The sequence below is a fragment of the Teleopsis dalmanni genome, chromosome 1, assembly GCF_002237135.1.
Source record: "Teleopsis dalmanni isolate 2A chromosome 1, ASM223713v2, whole genome shotgun sequence".
In the NCBI taxonomy this organism is placed as follows: domain Eukaryota; kingdom Metazoa; phylum Arthropoda; class Insecta; order Diptera; family Diopsidae; genus Teleopsis; species Teleopsis dalmanni.
In genome coordinates this window covers 182,236,681-182,253,636 of record NC_051846.1, presented here as the reverse complement: position 1 = coordinate 182,253,636, position 16,956 = coordinate 182,236,681, and the positions used below count along the sequence as shown (strand labels likewise).

Genomic DNA, 16,956 nt, shown 5'->3' with positions numbered 1-16,956 from the left:
GAATCTTGTTTGTATTTTGAAGTATTTTGTTGTACTTCTACTGTAATGATTGTTATATTAATTTAACGAGTATCTCACCAGTAAAGCAAAACGCTCACCTAACATTTGATTCCCTTCATAGAAGCTACTACTATTCTGCTATATATCTGCAAGGCAGCTGTTATATATATTTTAAAATAATTAAATAAATTTCATGTGTTACAATAACAAAATTATTTCAACAATTGTTTTAATATCATTTTACACCAAACGTTTACAGGATCTAATGGTCGGCGATGAAGCATCTCAATTGCGTTCCTTACTAGAGGTGTCCTATCCTATGGAAAATGGTGTTGTACGTAACTGGGAAGATATGTGTCACGTATGGGATTACACTTTTGGACCCAAAAAAATGAACATCGATCCAACAAATACAAAAATTTTACTGACAGAACCGCCAATGAATCCGACTAAAAATCGAGAAAAAATGATTGAAGTAGATACATATATAAAAATACTATTAATATACATGTTATATATGGAAAAATTTTTATATATTACTTACAGGTTATGTTTGAAAAATATGGTTTCGATTCAACCTATATAGCTATACAAGCAGTGCTAACATTATATGCGCAAGGTCTGATATCCGGTGTTGTTATAGATTCCGGTGATGGTGTTACACATATATGTCCCGTTTATGAAGAGTTTGCACTGCCGCATTTGACAAGACGTTTGGATATTGCTGGACGTGATATCACACGGTATCTAATTAAGGTAAAAAATAATCTAAAAAATCTTGTAAAAAATTTACATATTAAATTTAATATCATTTTAGTTACTTTTATTACGTGGTTATGCTTTTAATCATTCCGCTGATTTTGAGACTGTACGTATGATGAAAGAGAAACTATGTTATATTGGTTATGATATTGAAATGGAACAGAGATTAGCGTTAGAAACAACAGTTTTAGTGGAATCATATACGGTATGACAATTTAAATAGTTGAATGAATATACTACATTATAATGATAACATATAAATTATTAAATTATATTAGCTGCCGGATGGTCGTATAATTAAAGTTGGTGGTGAACGTTTCGAGGCGCCAGAAGCCTTATTCCAACCGCATTTAATTAATGTTGAAGGGCAAGGTATTGCTGAGTTAGTGTTTAACACAATACAAGCAGCTGATATTGATATGCGTCCAGAATTATATAAGCATATAGTACTTTCCGGTGGCTCAACTATGTATCCAGGTCTTCCTAGTCGTTTAGAGCGTGAAATTAAACAATTATATTTGGAGCGTGTGCTGAAGAATGATATTGATAAACTAGCGGTAAGCATATAAATGATTATTATAAAGAGTGTGGTTAATCAGTTAGTTATTCAGTTTGTTTACGTTTATGTCTGTGAGCAGGCAGTTGTTAGTAGCAAACATATGCTACTAGAAGTTAAATAACTTCTATTTGTTTGTTGTCAATCATTACAGAAGGGTTAGTTGAGACACAACAGCTGATTGACATAATCATTATTTTATTGCTGTCTAAATTTAATTTAAAATCATTTACTAATACTCATAATACTAATACTAATTTACTAATAATATTCCAATGCAAAAATAAGTCCCGATTAATAAATTTAAACTTTTATTTATAGAAATTCAAAATACGCATTGAAGATCCACCAAGAAGAAAGGACATGGTATTCATTGGTGGTGCTGTGCTGGCTGAAGTAACAAAAGATCGTGATGCATTTTGGATGTCGAAGCAGGAATATCAAGAGCAAGGATTAAAAGTATTACAGAAGTTAACGAAAATTACGCAGTAGTGGCTATTGGAAAAGCTTTTTATTTTATTTTTACAACTTTCAAAAGAACATCATTTTTTGATATTTTCGTTCATTTAAATTTTAAAAATTTTTTTTCTTTTCCCCGTAACAAAGTTATGATTTAAGAAATATATAATTTTTAATCACATTTTAATTGTTTTTTTTTTAATTTTGAAAATTGTATTTCTTTACTACTGCCTTGTTTTCATATAGTAACACTAACAACTAATATTTATAATAATAAGTCAAACTAGTTTATGTACAATAATTAACGCATTTTTTTCTGTATTTGTTAAATTTTCGGTTTTTAAATTTATATATAAAATATAATTAATAATACAAATTTTGTTTTTTAATGTAAATGTTTGTATGCTAAAATATTTATTTAATAAATGTATGATTTTCTTTTAATTGATTTTGTATACACACAAAATAATGTAAACACTTTTTTAAAGCTTTTTAAAAACCAAATTTGTTAGTAAGCTTAAAAGCAATAAAACTTTACTTTATTTTATTTAAATATTTTTTTATTTTAATATTTTAAGTTTTATTAAAATTTCTATTTCTATTACATTTTTTCACTCGTTAGTTCAACAAACACAAAATTTGTGTCCTTCCATAGTTAAAACTTTAGTTAGCTTAATAATATTTCATTTTAATTAATAATAATGATAGTTATTATTAGTATCATTTTAATTGTAGTTAAAAATTTCAATTAAAACAAATTAAAATCTAAATAAATATTTAAATAAATTGAACTGCAAACTATTGAGACTAACGAGGTTGCAGATAAATATAATATAATATAACATAAATAAATGCTTAGAGCAGATATTTAAAAAACTGATCATTTTATTGTTATTTTGCTCTAATAAAAAATTTCATGTGTAACAAAAAACAAATTTAATTATTTTTAGATACAAGTAAGTTTTATTTAACTGTAATTAAAGGATCTTTATCCTTTTGCGACACAAATATTTCACATTCATTATTTAAAATTTTATTAAATTGTTCCTTGAACACTTGGAGAAATCCTCTTTCAGAGTTACTATGGTTGCACAAGATGACAGAAGTCTTTTTGTGATTAGCATCCAGCAATTCATGATGTGACATTTCGCCTGTAACGTATAAATCTGCTTCTACACCTTTTAGTAGTGAAGCTCCAGATCCAGCACAAACGGCTACTTTTTTGATAGTTGTTGCTTTATTGTGTTCCAAGCCCAGACTTAAATGCACATCTGTACCGATATGGTTACGTACACAGGATATTGCCTGCTCCAAGGTTACATTCGTGTCAAAAATGCGTCCAGCACCGTAATCTGGTTGGCATGGATTTGGCTAGTGAGTAAGGTAGCAAGGTTATATTTTTTTATTATTATCAATTGGATAGAAATAAAATGTTAAATAGATAAATTTGTGAGAACAGAAATATAGCAAACATATAGAAGCTATTAACAATACTTGTGTTTACAAATATCCATCGGAAGTGCTTGGGAAATTGGAAATGTGCCAATATATCTTATTAGTAACTCAATAAAATTGAAGAAACTAGTAAATATTGAAAGTGTTGTATGCAAATAATTTATATAATGAAAATAATCCATTTTAAGAAAAATTCTGAAAGGTTTTAAAACGTTTGCGATTTAATATCGAACTATAATATGACTATAATAAGAAATTATCTCTACATTAATTTTTTTTTTGTTCATACACCCCCGTATAAATTCTAAATATATTTTTATAATTATATTATAATAAAATATTTTTCGACGATTATAGACTCTTACAATAGTAGTGTAACATAAAATCGCTGAACAGATCCTATAAGCTCTTAACATATGATGGAGAAGCAAACATTAGGAATTAGGCTGCCTTTTAAGTCCTGGGCTTAACAATGAAAATAGTGAAAATGGTTTTATTGTTTTTCAAAGTATTTTCCATTATGATCAATGATTCTCTCGGTATATACAATGCCGATTTATCTCAATCATTTTCCGCACTGCACCGTTGTTTGCTTGTGAAACAGCGTTCTTGAATAACTTTCACGAAATTCGTTGTGGAAGAAACGACGACCACGCTCGAACTCATTAAATCAGCGTTTTACTGTCGCTGGATTTGATGTTTCCTAATCAAATGTCGAACTAAATTGATCGAAGTATTCTCTTAAGGTCAAGTTCATAATTTTGTAAGATATCTACACCGTCAGGTTGGTAAATTCACCAAAGATTTTGAATCTTTCCCTAGCCAATGACGGAAATTGACAAGAGGAGGAGTACAGTTTCCTTCCATTCGCCGAGCTACAAACCCGGCAAAAATCTTGCTATAAGAAGAGAAATGAATGTTAGGGAGTAGAGATGTCCTTCTGTCAAGGTACCCAAATGAACTGAACACTGCCACGTTTAGCTATTTTGTTAAGAGCAGACCGACATTGTGGAAGGGATGTGCTGTTAGGGATGTGGCTATATCTCTTACCAGAGTTATGAATATATCTTGGCTGTTCGAGTACATTACCATATTTACATCGGGGATCTTGAAAAGTAATCTAACATTTTTAAAAAGTCAGAATAATGAGGAGTATTTTTTGATAGTTTGTCAACTGTTCATTGGATAGGATGAAAAATTAGTTTTTGTTTTCTTTGTATATCCAGGTTTTTTGTGAGGAAAGTTGTAGTAAAACGATGAAAAATTTCTAATTATGGACAGAGAAAGAATATCTGAAGACTTGCCACTATAACCAACCAACTCAACAGTGCAATTCCTGTTATTGCGCCTTATGCATCTTTAGAATTTACTAAATATACTTGAAAAATACAATATCTACACATGTTAACAATCAACTTTAGAACTTTGACTGATAATCATTGTATATCTAATGCAAACCAAGAGAAATAGGTCCAATCAAAATACTTTTTCATCACTTGGCAGACCGATGGAGAGCCCAATAATATCAAACACTTTAGCACCATCACCTTATTGCATTCTTAGATTTTTATCTTCGTGACATCAACACATCAGCAATTTCTGACACTGAAATAGACGGGAGAACTTAGTGATTTATATCGATGTGGTATAATCCTTGAGTGCACATTTCTATTACTATTTAGCAAACAAGATGGCGTACAGAGTAGTAAGACAATTGTTATACCAAACGATTTGACCAAATATGATGTCCCATTGCGTTTGGCGACAAATTCAGGTGATCTTCCTGAGACTGCATCTGAGAACTAATACAACAAATTGTTCATTGATCTTTCACAAAGAACTCTTCTGTTCTATTTTTTCCAATAAATATAATATTGTATTTGTTCCAATGAAGACAAATTTAGCTACTGAAATTAAATCATCAAACGCAATTTATGAGTTCTTATCGAATTTTCAGAAATGGTTAGGAGTACGTGAATAGGTATGTGTATTGCAATCGGTAGCACAAATTGCGCTATTGTACCTGATAAAATAATTAGTAAGATTTGAGTTCAAAAACCTAAATTTGTTTTTTCGGATGTCGATGGTTGTATTTCATTCAAATTCTTTGTTTGTTATTGAATTTGATCAAATCGATGCTGATAAGTCGTTATATAGGTCTGACCAAGTTTTTATTTAGCAATTGTGTCAACATGAAAGTAGACGTCAATTTTTATAAACGGAATATTTTAAGTAGCCTAACGTTTGTATGGCTATTGACTAATCAAATCAACAGGATAAAAGCAGAATATGGCAAAGTCGCAGGAGATTGGCAGGTTATATATGGTCAACAGGAGATGTGTATGCTAAGCAATAGCTTACGGGAAGTCAGTTTGAGTATTACAAATGTTGACCTCACAGACAATGTGGACTTTTACTTTAAAGTGAACATTGAAAATACAAAATTGGCTAAATGTGATGCTCGCATACAGAAAAGTGAATTAGAACGATTGGAATCGAGTTCAAATTTGGCTGCATGGCATGGGGTAGTGCAAGTACAAGGGTTTTATTTCGGTTATACGCATTTATATGTTACCTTACATCCAGTAGTTGGACTGGTGGAGTTTGCTACAAACAAATTGAATATCACATTGGTGCGAGAACACAATATTGATAATAAAATTTTTACTTACTCCGCGGCTGCTGTTGTGCTTTTAATGTTTGTTAATTTGGGAACTGCACTGGACTTGCAACGCTTTAAGTCTATAGTATTTAAACCAATTGGGCCTCTCGTTGGTATTGCTACAAGATATATTATAATGCCAGCACTTGGTCTGGGCTTGGGATTTTTACTCTTTAAGCAGTATGAAGAATTGCAGTTGGCACTTTTCTTTACCGCCCTATCGCCAAGTGGTGGCTTGGCTAACATTTGCACTGTATTCCTGAAAGGGAATCTTAATTTATCAGTTGCAACTACAACTGTAAATACGCTTTTAGCACTTGCTATGTTTCCTTTCTGGATTCTATTATTAGCTAGTGTGATCCACAATAACACAAATATGGCAGTACCATTCATGGATTTGGCTGTTAGCTCAATTGGACTTATTTTGGCCTTAATGTTGGGAGTTGTACTCCGAATTTGTATTCCAAAGACGACGAAATTCGTATTTAGATTTTTGAAACCTGTATCAGTTTTACTGAGTTTGTGCCTTGTTGGATTGACGGTAGCTTTGAATGCTTTCATTTTCAAAGAACTCACGTTTATGGTAAATATAAAATAATTTTATAATTTATATATTAAGTACAGTATATAAAAATGGTAAAAAAATAAGTGGGAATGAAGTAAATGAGAATTATAGTGCGGAGTTCGTTATTCGTTATCTTTAAAATGTTTCCGGAATGTTAATTTAAACTATGTCTTTCGACTTTGCTATAGACATTTACCATATCAATTTGTTTGATACTGAGTAATAATTGTGATTTTCAGGTAATTTTGTGATTTTCACTCGATAGGTTTGAGTCCACTTTTTATTAGTAATGTGGAAAAACCTTTGAAATAACAAACACGATTTTCACAATTATTAATAGCCTTAATAGCCCCTGCGTTTAATAACATTTCTCTGGCCAACCACAACGCAAATATTTTTTAATGACAACATATAACTTCGATTAATCATTTTTTATATATTTTCCTTTATTTGCTTAAACGCGAGTTACTGTCTATAGCACTTTTACTCAATAGTGTCTGTGATCACTTGAATGATCCATTGTAATGACAGCTTCGTTGAGTGTATATCTGATAATCGAATTTTTATTTCGTATAAAATGCATTTGAACCATCCAAGACTATCACCATCCAAGTTATGGCTGCTCTACCGGCATGTGTGGAATGATATGGATTCTATTACAATGATTGTCGCGGAACGTTGTTGTTCCATCGCCCGAGAGTGTGTCCGAGTCGACACTATTTGTACTTTTGTATTTTATCTACAATTCTAATTAAAATAGTTTGAACCACAGATCAGTATTATATATATATATTTGGACAGTCACAGAAAAAAAATTGTATATTTTAATTGCAGTAGTAGAATAGAATAGAAAATACACGGCATAATTGCTTCCAGAAAGCGGAGAACTGAGTCCATTATTGATCTTTTGTGTAATTTACTAATGAACACTAACACGACACTAATGAACAGAACACACTTCTCTTTTTGGATCATAGCCAAAAGATCAACTGTTGAGAAAATATTAACTTTGGACGATAATAGAAGTTCCCGACCTAGCAATCTCTTTCTGGTTTGGATTAAAGACGAACAGTCACAGAATATCTGACTAAAGATTTCAACCGCTTCCATGCAGGGAATATATTCCGTCTCTTCAGACAGATCCACCTTGTTATTATGTAAACGCTATTTTCCATGTCTTAAATTATAAAGAAAAAATAGTTTGATTAATGATGAGCACAACGAAGTACACGTCCGAGATATCTGAGTACTATTGCCAAAGATATTATTATTATTATTATTTTATCCTTAATTATTCTATATCTTATATTAAAATTTTTATTCCTTTTTTTATGTATATAGATTTTTCTAGCTGGCACTCTATTACCTCTAATCGGTTATGTATTATCTTATGGTTTATCGAAAGTATTTTGCCGCTCTACGACAGATTCCTTAACCATTGGTATTGAGACAAGTGTTTTGAATATGACAATTCCTATATTACTCTTGCAACATAGTTTGGAAGAACCCAAATCTGATATGGCTATTGTGGTGCCAATAATTACTGCTCTAATATCGATAGGATTAGCTCTAATATTCTACATTGTGCGTCGTATTTTAGGATGGAATACTAAATTGGATGCAGATGCATTTGATGAAAATGAGCTTTTAATTGTAGATTAAATAAAACATTTTATTTTTATTTAATTTAAATGTGATATATAGAATAAGATATACGAACGATAATTGTATATATACGAACGATGATTGAATGTTATAGACTTTTAAGACTTATATTATATTTAAGTAAAAAAATTGAAGTTGAAAACTATTGTTTAACAAGGATATTTACTTCTGAAAACAACGAAATAATTAAAGTAAATTTCAAAAATGCTTTTAATTTTATAAATAATTATATAAATAGGCTGTGAAAGTTATATGCTACGTAAAGTTAGAAAGGAGAATTAAAAGAGATTGAATCTAACCTGTATCTCAGATGGATGAAGCTATACATTTTTTTTTGGTTGTAGGTTTATGTTTGCTGTGGGTCAACTAAACAGATCAAAGATGTCATGCAATTTAGAAGTGCAGGTTAACACCATATTTAGGACAAATTACTTGACAAAGTTTAAGTAAATGTTTATTAAGCGACTATATCCTGGCGTTAGAACAGTTCTTGATGTTGTATATAGTCATCTTTCCTTCTGTTAGATGAAAAACAGCTACCTGTTGAGAACTGAGTTGTTATAGAGATACGGTTTCGAAGAGAACACTACATCATTGTATAGATCTGAGAGCAGTTATCGGCACTACAGACCATTAATGGTTACTTCGTTGTAACAGTTGTCGATTTATGCATGATATAATTTTATAGATTGACGAAAGAAGGCGATTAGATGGGGAACTTTATTGGATAGCTAAAGTCTAAAGAAATTCGACAATCCTTTTAAGCGGGTTTTTAAATGATCGATTTCCAGTAGTTTCTTAACAGAGTGTATATGTTTAAAATCGCATGTGCATTGAATTTTACGCAAAAATAAACTTTTTCCCATAAATAGTTAATAAATAGTTATATATACATAATAAATAATTGCTTTGTAAAATCAATTTGTGAGTGAGTGGTGTTTCGGTAAAGCCATAGATGAACTTTTTTTTGTATAGTAAGTAATAAATTGATATATTTTGGTTTATTTCAAATAATAAAATTATAAATTTGTACGTACAAAAGCTTTTTGAATGAACTTCAATATCATATATAATAAAAATTTAATGTTATACATTAAAATTAAATTTTAATACGATTAACTATGAGCGTAAAAGTAAACTATACTTATCGCAATTTATGAAACAATAAAAAGCTTTTAATTCTTTAATCTATTTCTCTTTCAAAATTTATATTTGATATAAAAAGTGAGTTTAATATATTAAAAACCTAAAGTAGAAAATTAGTAGAGCGCAAAGGCTATTGCTTTTATCAAACAGCAAATATGTTAGAGTTGTTTCGGTCAAGTATAATCAATATTTGAGTTTTCAATTAAAATTCTGTAGATGATTCATGTCCATGAATGCATTAATATTCACACTCTATATCAAGGGTTTGAGTACAGACAGACTTGGCTTTGTAACCAGAGTTTCAAAACATATATATTTTCTCTGACAGTAAATCCTTTTTCCTACTACTAAGCTCACCTTGAGTGACTTCAAAACTTCTGTGGGATTGCTTTCAAGTTTTTAAAAATATTGCTAAAAAGAACAGGGTTCACCTTATATGGATCCAAAGACAGACGATTTAAAGGTAACGAGAAAGCCGAAAAAAGGGACTAGCCAGAAAAGGGACGTCCTCATATTATATTGGGCCAAAACCATTCTGCGGTCCTTAATGGAGCTTGTTTCAACTTATAATTACCAAATGACTGGAAAGAGCAAATGGCTGGGATAATGTAACTGCCTGCAGACAAGCTAAAGAATTCATACCAAATCACTCAAAAGCCAGAACTAGGGCGCTACTAATGCTGAACAGGAAAAGCATTTGACTTATCACAGGGGTTCTCACTAGACATTGTGGAGTTAAGCAGCATCTATTGAATCTAGGTATTACAAGGGTTGATATCTGCAGACTTTGTCATGAAGAAAAGGAAACAGCAGAACATAGTCTCTATTCCTGTGGTGTTCTCGTTACACTCACACTTGGATACTAATCAACTGCCTATCCATTTATAATGAAAACAGGCAAAATCTCTCTAAGGGACATAATGAGGTTTTTAACTGTTACGCGCCAATGGAACAAAAGTGAGTTTGTCACAATAATCTTTAAAGATTGTTGTGACGTGGTGACATAGCCCCTTTTTATAATCTGTGAAACTGCCAGACTCGATGTAGGTTTGTTGCATTATTCTAAGGCTGTTGTTTCAAGATTCTCCCTTAGTAATTTGGTTTTCCTAGACAGGTTTCATGATATTTGAATTATCGATTTAGTAGTTACTCCCACCACTACATTTACGATATCAGTACTTAATAGTTCTTTAGGGTCCTGGAGAAAGCGTTTTAGTTATACAAACTGTGTATATACTTTTTCTATTAAAGCAATCTTGCAAATTTTATATAAAAATACATTTTCTACCTAAACGTTTGAGTTTTCTAAACCAAAAGTCTTGCAAATTATAGAGCTGAAGCTGGAGTATTATTGGGCATCTAGTAATAGAATACTTGTACTTGAGTACATTTCTAGTTAAATTTTTAGAAAGAGCTATTGCTTTAACAGTTCTTAGTTTGTTATTATGTAGATAATTTTTTTTTAACGGTTCTCGAAGTATTACATTTAAGAAGAAAAATGGACATCACTTCGTGGACAAACCATGGTTATGTTTATGAACTGATCGCTATATAAATGTGTCCATGTAAGTTAAAATATATGCTGGAAAAGCAGTATAACAAATATTGGATTGACCATCCGCTCAGTGAAAATGATGATGACAAACAAATTTAGCTTGTAAAATGACAGATGCTTAACTGAAAATAAATAAAACTTATAGCATGCAATTTGTGTAAATGCATGTATTTACAACTTTTTAGAAGAAAATCTATTAAAATAAATTCTATTAATTGAATCTTTAATCATTAAGAATCGCTCTTTCGGGCAGGTAGCATTTGATTAAATTGATTTCAATTTGTATTGTCATTACAAAAAACATATTCGATAAATCTTTTTTATATATATGTGTTATGTGTATGCATTACATATGTATGTATGTATGTATTTGAGGCAATTAATTTTAATGAACTTAAATTAATAAAAAAACTATCTTTTGGATGAAAAAGTTTAATGACTATGGAAAAAACTTTTCGATTGAAGACCTGAGCTTTTCTATATTTTTCAGACAACCGCGTAATTATTTAAGCATTTCGTTATAAGCTTTTTCAGGTTTTTTATGCCAGCCAAATAAAAAATTTTAAAATGAAAATCTAGTCAAGCTCAAAACTCAGTTCAGTATGAGACGAAACTAGGCCTCAGTTAAATTCTGGCTTAAGCAGAAGCGGTTGTAAAGAATTTAAGCCAACAGAAATTATGCAAGACGCGTTTAAAGTTTTTGTGTTTATTGTGGAAAAATGTAAAGAAAAAAAAAATAATTTAAAAATTTCAATAAATTAATTTTGTAAAAGAATTTCTTTTAGAATATTTAGATTTTTGTTTAATTTTTTTAAGAGAAGTGAAAATAATTTTTTTAATAAATTTATTTTATAATAGCTACAAAAGGTCTTCTAAACATATGAACAGAAGTGCTTTATTTCGCTGGGAGCCCAGAACTCTATTACTTTTTTTTTTACATTCTAATACTCCACGTATATATCTTTCTTGAATTAATTGAAGTTTTAAAGATTTAATTTATTTTTGTAATTTAAAAAAATTTCAATTTATTATTTACAAGTGCAAGTAAAAATTAAGAAAAAATTGTTTCCTACCAACGAATGTTAAACTAAATTATAGAAAAATATAAATTAAATAATAAACAAAAAACATTTGTTAATAGAAAAAATCTGTTTTATATATTTGCAAAATATGAATGAAGTCATTCTTAATGTTATTTTAATTGAAGTTTGTGTAAATAAATAAGAAAAAAAAATTAATAATATTCTGCGAAGCTTTGACTTCAACAATCACCATTAAAAACTATATTCTTTAGAAAAAAGTTTTATTTAATTATCTTAAGACTCTTCGTGATGATATGCGATATTTCAATTTTCTATTTTTTTTATAAAGATATTATATGAATGAATATTTTTAACTAAATAGCTCTATAAAATACTTCTATTTGCCTTATTTAACACTGTATATAGCTAATCGTTAAGAATCATTCATAAAGATGGAATGCCATACGTTTTGATAGGCAAATGATTACTTTGCTTATCTTTAAATTGTTAATAATACTTTATATACTTTACACAAATTATATAGAAATAGTACAGTAGACGCTCAGAAATTGGAACAAGTTTGTTTTTTGGGTGCTTCTAATTTTCGATATGGTCCAAGTTCTAGATCTTTTTTGTTTTCATGAAAATTAAAATAATTACGAAATTTATTAATTGAAATATATTAATAATTTTACTTAATTGTTTTTACAATTACAATAAATCTTTATTCTGTATATAGTAATCCGTTCTTATGCATAAATTTATGAAATAACGATGACATTACGTAGGGCCGAAAAACTGGACATATGCTTAAGGAGTAACAACCCACTCTTTTTGCAGTATTTCATTTAGATTTTAATGCTTCTGACGGAATATTGGGTATGAGAATTACTTATTCTCATTTTGTGTAGAAGAGATATTTGACACTATAAAGTATATAACACAACATTCATTAAGTCCAAAATACAAAAAAATTTGTTAAAATCGATTTTATCAGTAATGTGTAATGATATGTACTTCTATAATCTTTTCCGCTCTATTTTTCTCTTAGGATAGAAATTAAAGTAGACTTGAGAAGACTATAATGTGTGTCAATAAATATAATAAAATAAGTTTGTTTCTAATCGCAGAACAAGAACAGTCTTTTATGTTTGCTCGAATGTATATCATGTAGGATCTCTTAACAGCAATATAAACGTTCTATGTTGTAGAACGATAGAACTTCTATTTCAAATTGATTTTCCTTAGTATATAATGAGTATATTGAGTATAATGAGTTTAGATTACTATGATTAAATTTTATTCATTATTATTGTGAGTATATTTAACCCAGTATTGGAAGAAAAAATTGATTCCTTGATTCTCCTTTGGATAATTAGGGCAGATAGTGTTTGTTGTGAAATATTATATATTATATCGGTTAAAATTTTATTTTTTGGTTGATTTGGAGTCTTGCATTTACAAGTTTTATAATATATTGCTGAAACTCATAAATAACCTACATGTGGTACTTTTATAACATTTTTGTTAAACAAGTGAGTGGCCAAAATGTACTAATTAAGTAAATGCAGTTTAAATATAATGCGAAATCTATAAGCTGATGCTTTCAGATATTAATAAAACGAAGAATGTTTATTCTTTCTTGTTATGGGCTTCGTGATCAGTATCAAATTTTAGCGTCTAGTAAACAATTCTTTCTTTTTCTTCAATTTGTTAGTACCGTTAACTCAATTCTGTAAGACATGTCAGTCCTAGTTCTCTATTTTTATTTCCAAACTGCGATGTATATCCAACTTATGAGACAGTAGATTTTATAATTTTTCTTTTCTAAAGGAAACTGACCTAAACTCAATTGTTTTTATTCCCATTTCAATAACTGGAGAAGTCTTTATTTAGTGCCTATTGGGATCGCTCATCTGTTAAATTTTCTTATGGCACACGCTAAACTTAGTCCATAATGTTCCATCACAAAAGGTATTGTAATTTACAAGAGTCCGTTGTGATATCATTATAGAGACTTCCTAGTCTTTTTAGCATACACTGCCGAAACCATCTAGTTTCCAATCAATAGTTTAAATGTCTTATAGGCTCTACTATGCCTCGTCTATTTGTAGGAATCTATAACAACAACTGATATAACAAGTGCTCAACTGTTTTTTCAATGCTATTGTCTTAAGAGTTTCTACAAAAAATTTCTACCGAAGGTGCCTCTTGGCATGTGTATACTGAGCAAACAATAACCTGTAAGACCAGACGTCAGTAGATGTGTACTATATTCTGTTAAACTTCTAAGAGTGTCTATATCCAAAGTTGCCTTTATAAATAGCAAAATATGGTTATGAATATTCCCCTTCCCATTACCTCATTAATTTTCACCAATCAACTCCATTCTCTTGTAACTTAGTAGAGTGGTAGAACCGTCTGTGTTATACATCTCTGTGTAATGGAATCGACTCGTAAAATTGAATTACACAACAACTGCTCATATATAAATCAAAGATCTCAAGAAAATATATTGCCGTACACAACAGACAGATGGCTCATTTCTGATTTAGTATATTGTATGGGTGTATATTAGAGAAGAAAGAAGAGGTCACTATAAAAAAAGATGGTTTAATTCAATATTTATCATTTTGAAAATAATTGAAATGTAAAATTGGTGAAAACAAGTGTCTGATACAGAGCGATAAAAAGAAGTGGATAAAGAAGCATAGGTCCACCATATGCAGTCATGCTTCAATAAATAAGTAAAAGTATTACTAATTCTAACTGTAAGTAAATAACCTATGCCGTCAAGCTAGTATAACATTTTTAAAATCATTTTTGAATGGACTGATAGGTCTGACCATCGTATGACTCAAAAACTTAGTGGAAATTTTCCCGAAATTAAATAAAATGATTTGAGAATCACTAAATTACTAAAATCCTATTCTTAACTAAATAGATTAAAAGTTAGCATAATCATTTCTCGTAGACTCAATGACTTAACATTTAACTATCAATTTTACAATTATAAGTTAATAACTTGATAACGGGAGTAAACAATAACAACAACAAAAACAACAAATGAATGAATCTTAATATATGAAACAATTTCTTGTGAATATAATTTTTGCAACTTGGTAAATGTTTATATTTTTTTTTCAAGTTCTATTGTAATATACTCTTTTGAGAATATGGTTCTGGAGTTTTAATGCATATCATCATAATAAAAACAATATTGTTAACATATCAATTGTTTTATGGATATGGTATGGTTTTTGCTGTGTCCGAGAACAAACAATAAAGTCGTATAATAAATATTTTAACGAAGAAATGTTTAAAACAATTGAAATCGAACACTTCAAGATAATATACACAGTACGAGTCAGAACGAAATCATTTAGCTGTGAACGCTCAGGCTCTTAACATCCATTGAAATTGACGGAGAACGTTTCACGAATCGCGGTAACCGTAGTCCGAATTTAAAATGTTTAGAGAAAAGTTAATAACTGCGGTCTGCTTAATTCTTTCGAATATCGTCACTTTTAATGCTGCTGTGCATATACCACCTGAAGAGGGGTTTTCAGCTAGTAATAACGTGTCCAACATCGGCTTCTATGAATTAAGACCAGTTATAATCAATTTACCGACTTGGTCAGTAGAGTTTAACGATGTGAAAATTAACATGAGCATGAAAGAAACGAAAGAAATACCATTGACAATAAATCATATTGATTCGAATTGGGGTGATGACTATGAGTTTCATATTATACCGGAGGACACAAGTTTGTTGGAAATTGACCATGTAATTCGTGCTGCTGATATACCCAAAGGTGTTAAGAGTTGGAGTGGTAATTTTTCGGTGACTGCAATTTTTTTGGGTGAAACAAAAGTCAAAGTGGAACTACATCGTCCAAATTATGCTCCAGAACGTTCAATGGAATCCATAAGTATTATTATTTTAAGAAAAGAAGGCGCTCTGGATCAAATATTTAAAGTATGTGTTGCGTGCCTTGTAATGGTTTTATATATAAATTTTGGTGCTGCTTTGGAGTTGGATGCATTGAAACGTATTGTACTGCGCCCAGTTGGACCTGCTATTGGTTTTATTGGACAATTTATTGTAATGCCGCTGTTAAGTTTTTTTATTGGTTATTTCCTGTTTCACGATATGATTGAGTTAAGACTCGGCTTATTTTTCACTGGTTCAACACCCGGTGGTGGTGCATCCAATATTTTTACAGTGATATTAAATGGAAATCTTAACTTATCTATTACAATGACTGCCATCAGTAATTTAGCAGCATTTGGTATGATGCCTTTGTGGATCTTTACATTAGGTGCTTTAATTTTTCATGATGGCAATTTTGCAATACCCTATGGAACAATTGCTACAATGTCCTGTTCATTGGTTCTACCACTCTGCATTGGGATTGCTTTACAAAAATATGCACCTGAAGCGACGAAAAAAATGTCGAAGCTATTAAAACCCATTTCATTGGCTTTAATCTTATTCATCACAATATTTGCGTTCACTGTTAATTCTTACATTTTTAAATTATTTTCTTGGAAGGTATTTTTTTTATATAATATTTATACACAGCTTTATTAATTTGATTTTATATTTATTAGATTATCATCGCTAGTAGTGCTCTACCTTGGATAGGTTATCTAATTGGCTGGTTGTTGGCTACAATATGTCGACAGAATGCCAAGGATGCTCTAACAATAGCTATTGAGACCGGCATACAAAATACTGGTATTGCGATATTTATGTTGAATTTCTCATTGCCACAACCGCAGGCAGATATGACTAGTGCAGTTCCGGTGGCTAGTTCGATGATGACGCCCTTACCACTTTTGCTCTTATATTTGATACGAAAATGCTTTTGTCGTACTAGTATTGAGGAAGTAGAGGAGGCTCCTACTAAAGAATTAGGTTTAAATGAGGTCGAAGCAATAGTTGAAAAACAGAAAAGTAAATTACCAGTGGAAAAAAATACAAATTCAACATATTCTACTGACACCACAGACGCGTGAATGGATTTTGACAATGACTCTTCGGATCTACAGAAGCCACAATGGGCCACTCTTGTGTTGAGTAGCATTATTAGTTTTAAATAATAT

The 16,956-nt window shown here is 30.3% G+C and overlaps 4 protein-coding genes across 4 annotated transcripts; 3 read left to right on the top strand and 1 right to left on the bottom strand.

Annotated features, from left to right (window-relative positions):
• The first annotated feature begins 224 nt into the window (after positions 1–224).
• Positions 225–1,813, top strand: LOC119670567 (actin-related protein 2-like). The gene is made up of 5 exons (XM_038080866.1): positions 225–475; positions 547–756; positions 818–967; positions 1,041–1,319; positions 1,640–1,813. The coding sequence occupies exons 1-5, from the start codon at positions 266–268 to the stop codon at positions 1,808–1,810; spliced, it is 1,020 nt and encodes a 339-aa protein (XP_037936794.1). The 5' UTR covers positions 225–265; the 3' UTR covers positions 1,811–1,813.
• A 918-nt stretch (positions 1,814–2,731) lies between these two features.
• On the bottom strand, positions 2,732–5,052 carry LOC119670566 (NIF3-like protein 1). Its single transcript, XM_038080865.1, has 2 exons — positions 4,956–5,052; positions 2,732–3,148 (listed from the first exon to the last, which is right to left on the bottom strand). The coding sequence occupies exons 1-2, from the start codon at positions 5,025–5,027 to the stop codon at positions 2,741–2,743; spliced, it is 480 nt and encodes a 159-aa protein (XP_037936793.1). The 5' UTR covers positions 5,028–5,052; the 3' UTR covers positions 2,732–2,740.
• A 356-nt stretch (positions 5,053–5,408) lies between these two features.
• On the top strand, positions 5,409–8,241 carry LOC119671633 (sodium/bile acid cotransporter-like). The gene is made up of 2 exons (XM_038082365.1): positions 5,409–6,477; positions 7,801–8,241. Exons 1-2 carry the CDS (start codon positions 5,425–5,427, stop codon positions 8,119–8,121), a joined length of 1,374 nt encoding a protein of 457 aa, XP_037938293.1. The 5' UTR covers positions 5,409–5,424; the 3' UTR covers positions 8,122–8,241.
• Positions 8,242–9,026: 785 nt separating this feature from the next.
• On the top strand, positions 9,027–16,945 carry LOC119670565 (sodium/bile acid cotransporter-like). The gene is made up of 3 exons (XM_038080864.1): positions 9,027–9,098; positions 14,996–16,402; positions 16,462–16,945. The coding sequence occupies exons 2-3, from the start codon at positions 15,317–15,319 to the stop codon at positions 16,867–16,869; spliced, it is 1,494 nt and encodes a 497-aa protein (XP_037936792.1). The 5' UTR covers positions 9,027–9,098; positions 14,996–15,316; the 3' UTR covers positions 16,870–16,945.
• The last annotated feature ends 11 nt before the right edge of the window (positions 16,946–16,956 follow it).

Bases quoted from the DNA above. Each gene is read 5' to 3' on its own strand.
- LOC119670565 (XM_038080864.1), top strand. From the start codon at position 15,317: ATGTTTAGAGAAAAGTTAATAACTGCGGTCTGCTTAATTCTTTCGAAT. The intron at 16,403-16,461 runs GTATTTTTTTTA...TATATTTATTAG, and splicing joins TTAAATTATTTTCTTGGAAG to ATTATCATCGCTAGTAGTGC.
- LOC119670566 (XM_038080865.1), bottom strand. From the start codon at position 5,027: ATGCAGTCTCAGGAAGATCACCTGAATTTGTCGCCAAACGCAATGGGA. The intron at 3,149-4,955 runs GTATAACAATTG...CTTACTCACTAG, and splicing joins ATATTTGGTCAAATCGTTTG to CCAAATCCATGCCAACCAGA.
- LOC119670567 (XM_038080866.1), top strand. From the start codon at position 266: ATGGTCGGCGATGAAGCATCTCAATTGCGTTCCTTACTAGAGGTGTCC. The intron at 476-546 runs GTAGATACATAT...TATTACTTACAG, and splicing joins ATCGAGAAAAAATGATTGAA to GTTATGTTTGAAAAATATGG. The intron at 968-1,040 runs GTATGACAATTT...AAATTATATTAG, and splicing joins TTTTAGTGGAATCATATACG to CTGCCGGATGGTCGTATAAT.
- LOC119671633 (XM_038082365.1), top strand. From the start codon at position 5,425: ATGAAAGTAGACGTCAATTTTTATAAACGGAATATTTTAAGTAGCCTA. The intron at 6,478-7,800 runs GTAAATATAAAA...TTATGTATATAG, and splicing joins TCAAAGAACTCACGTTTATG to ATTTTTCTAGCTGGCACTCT.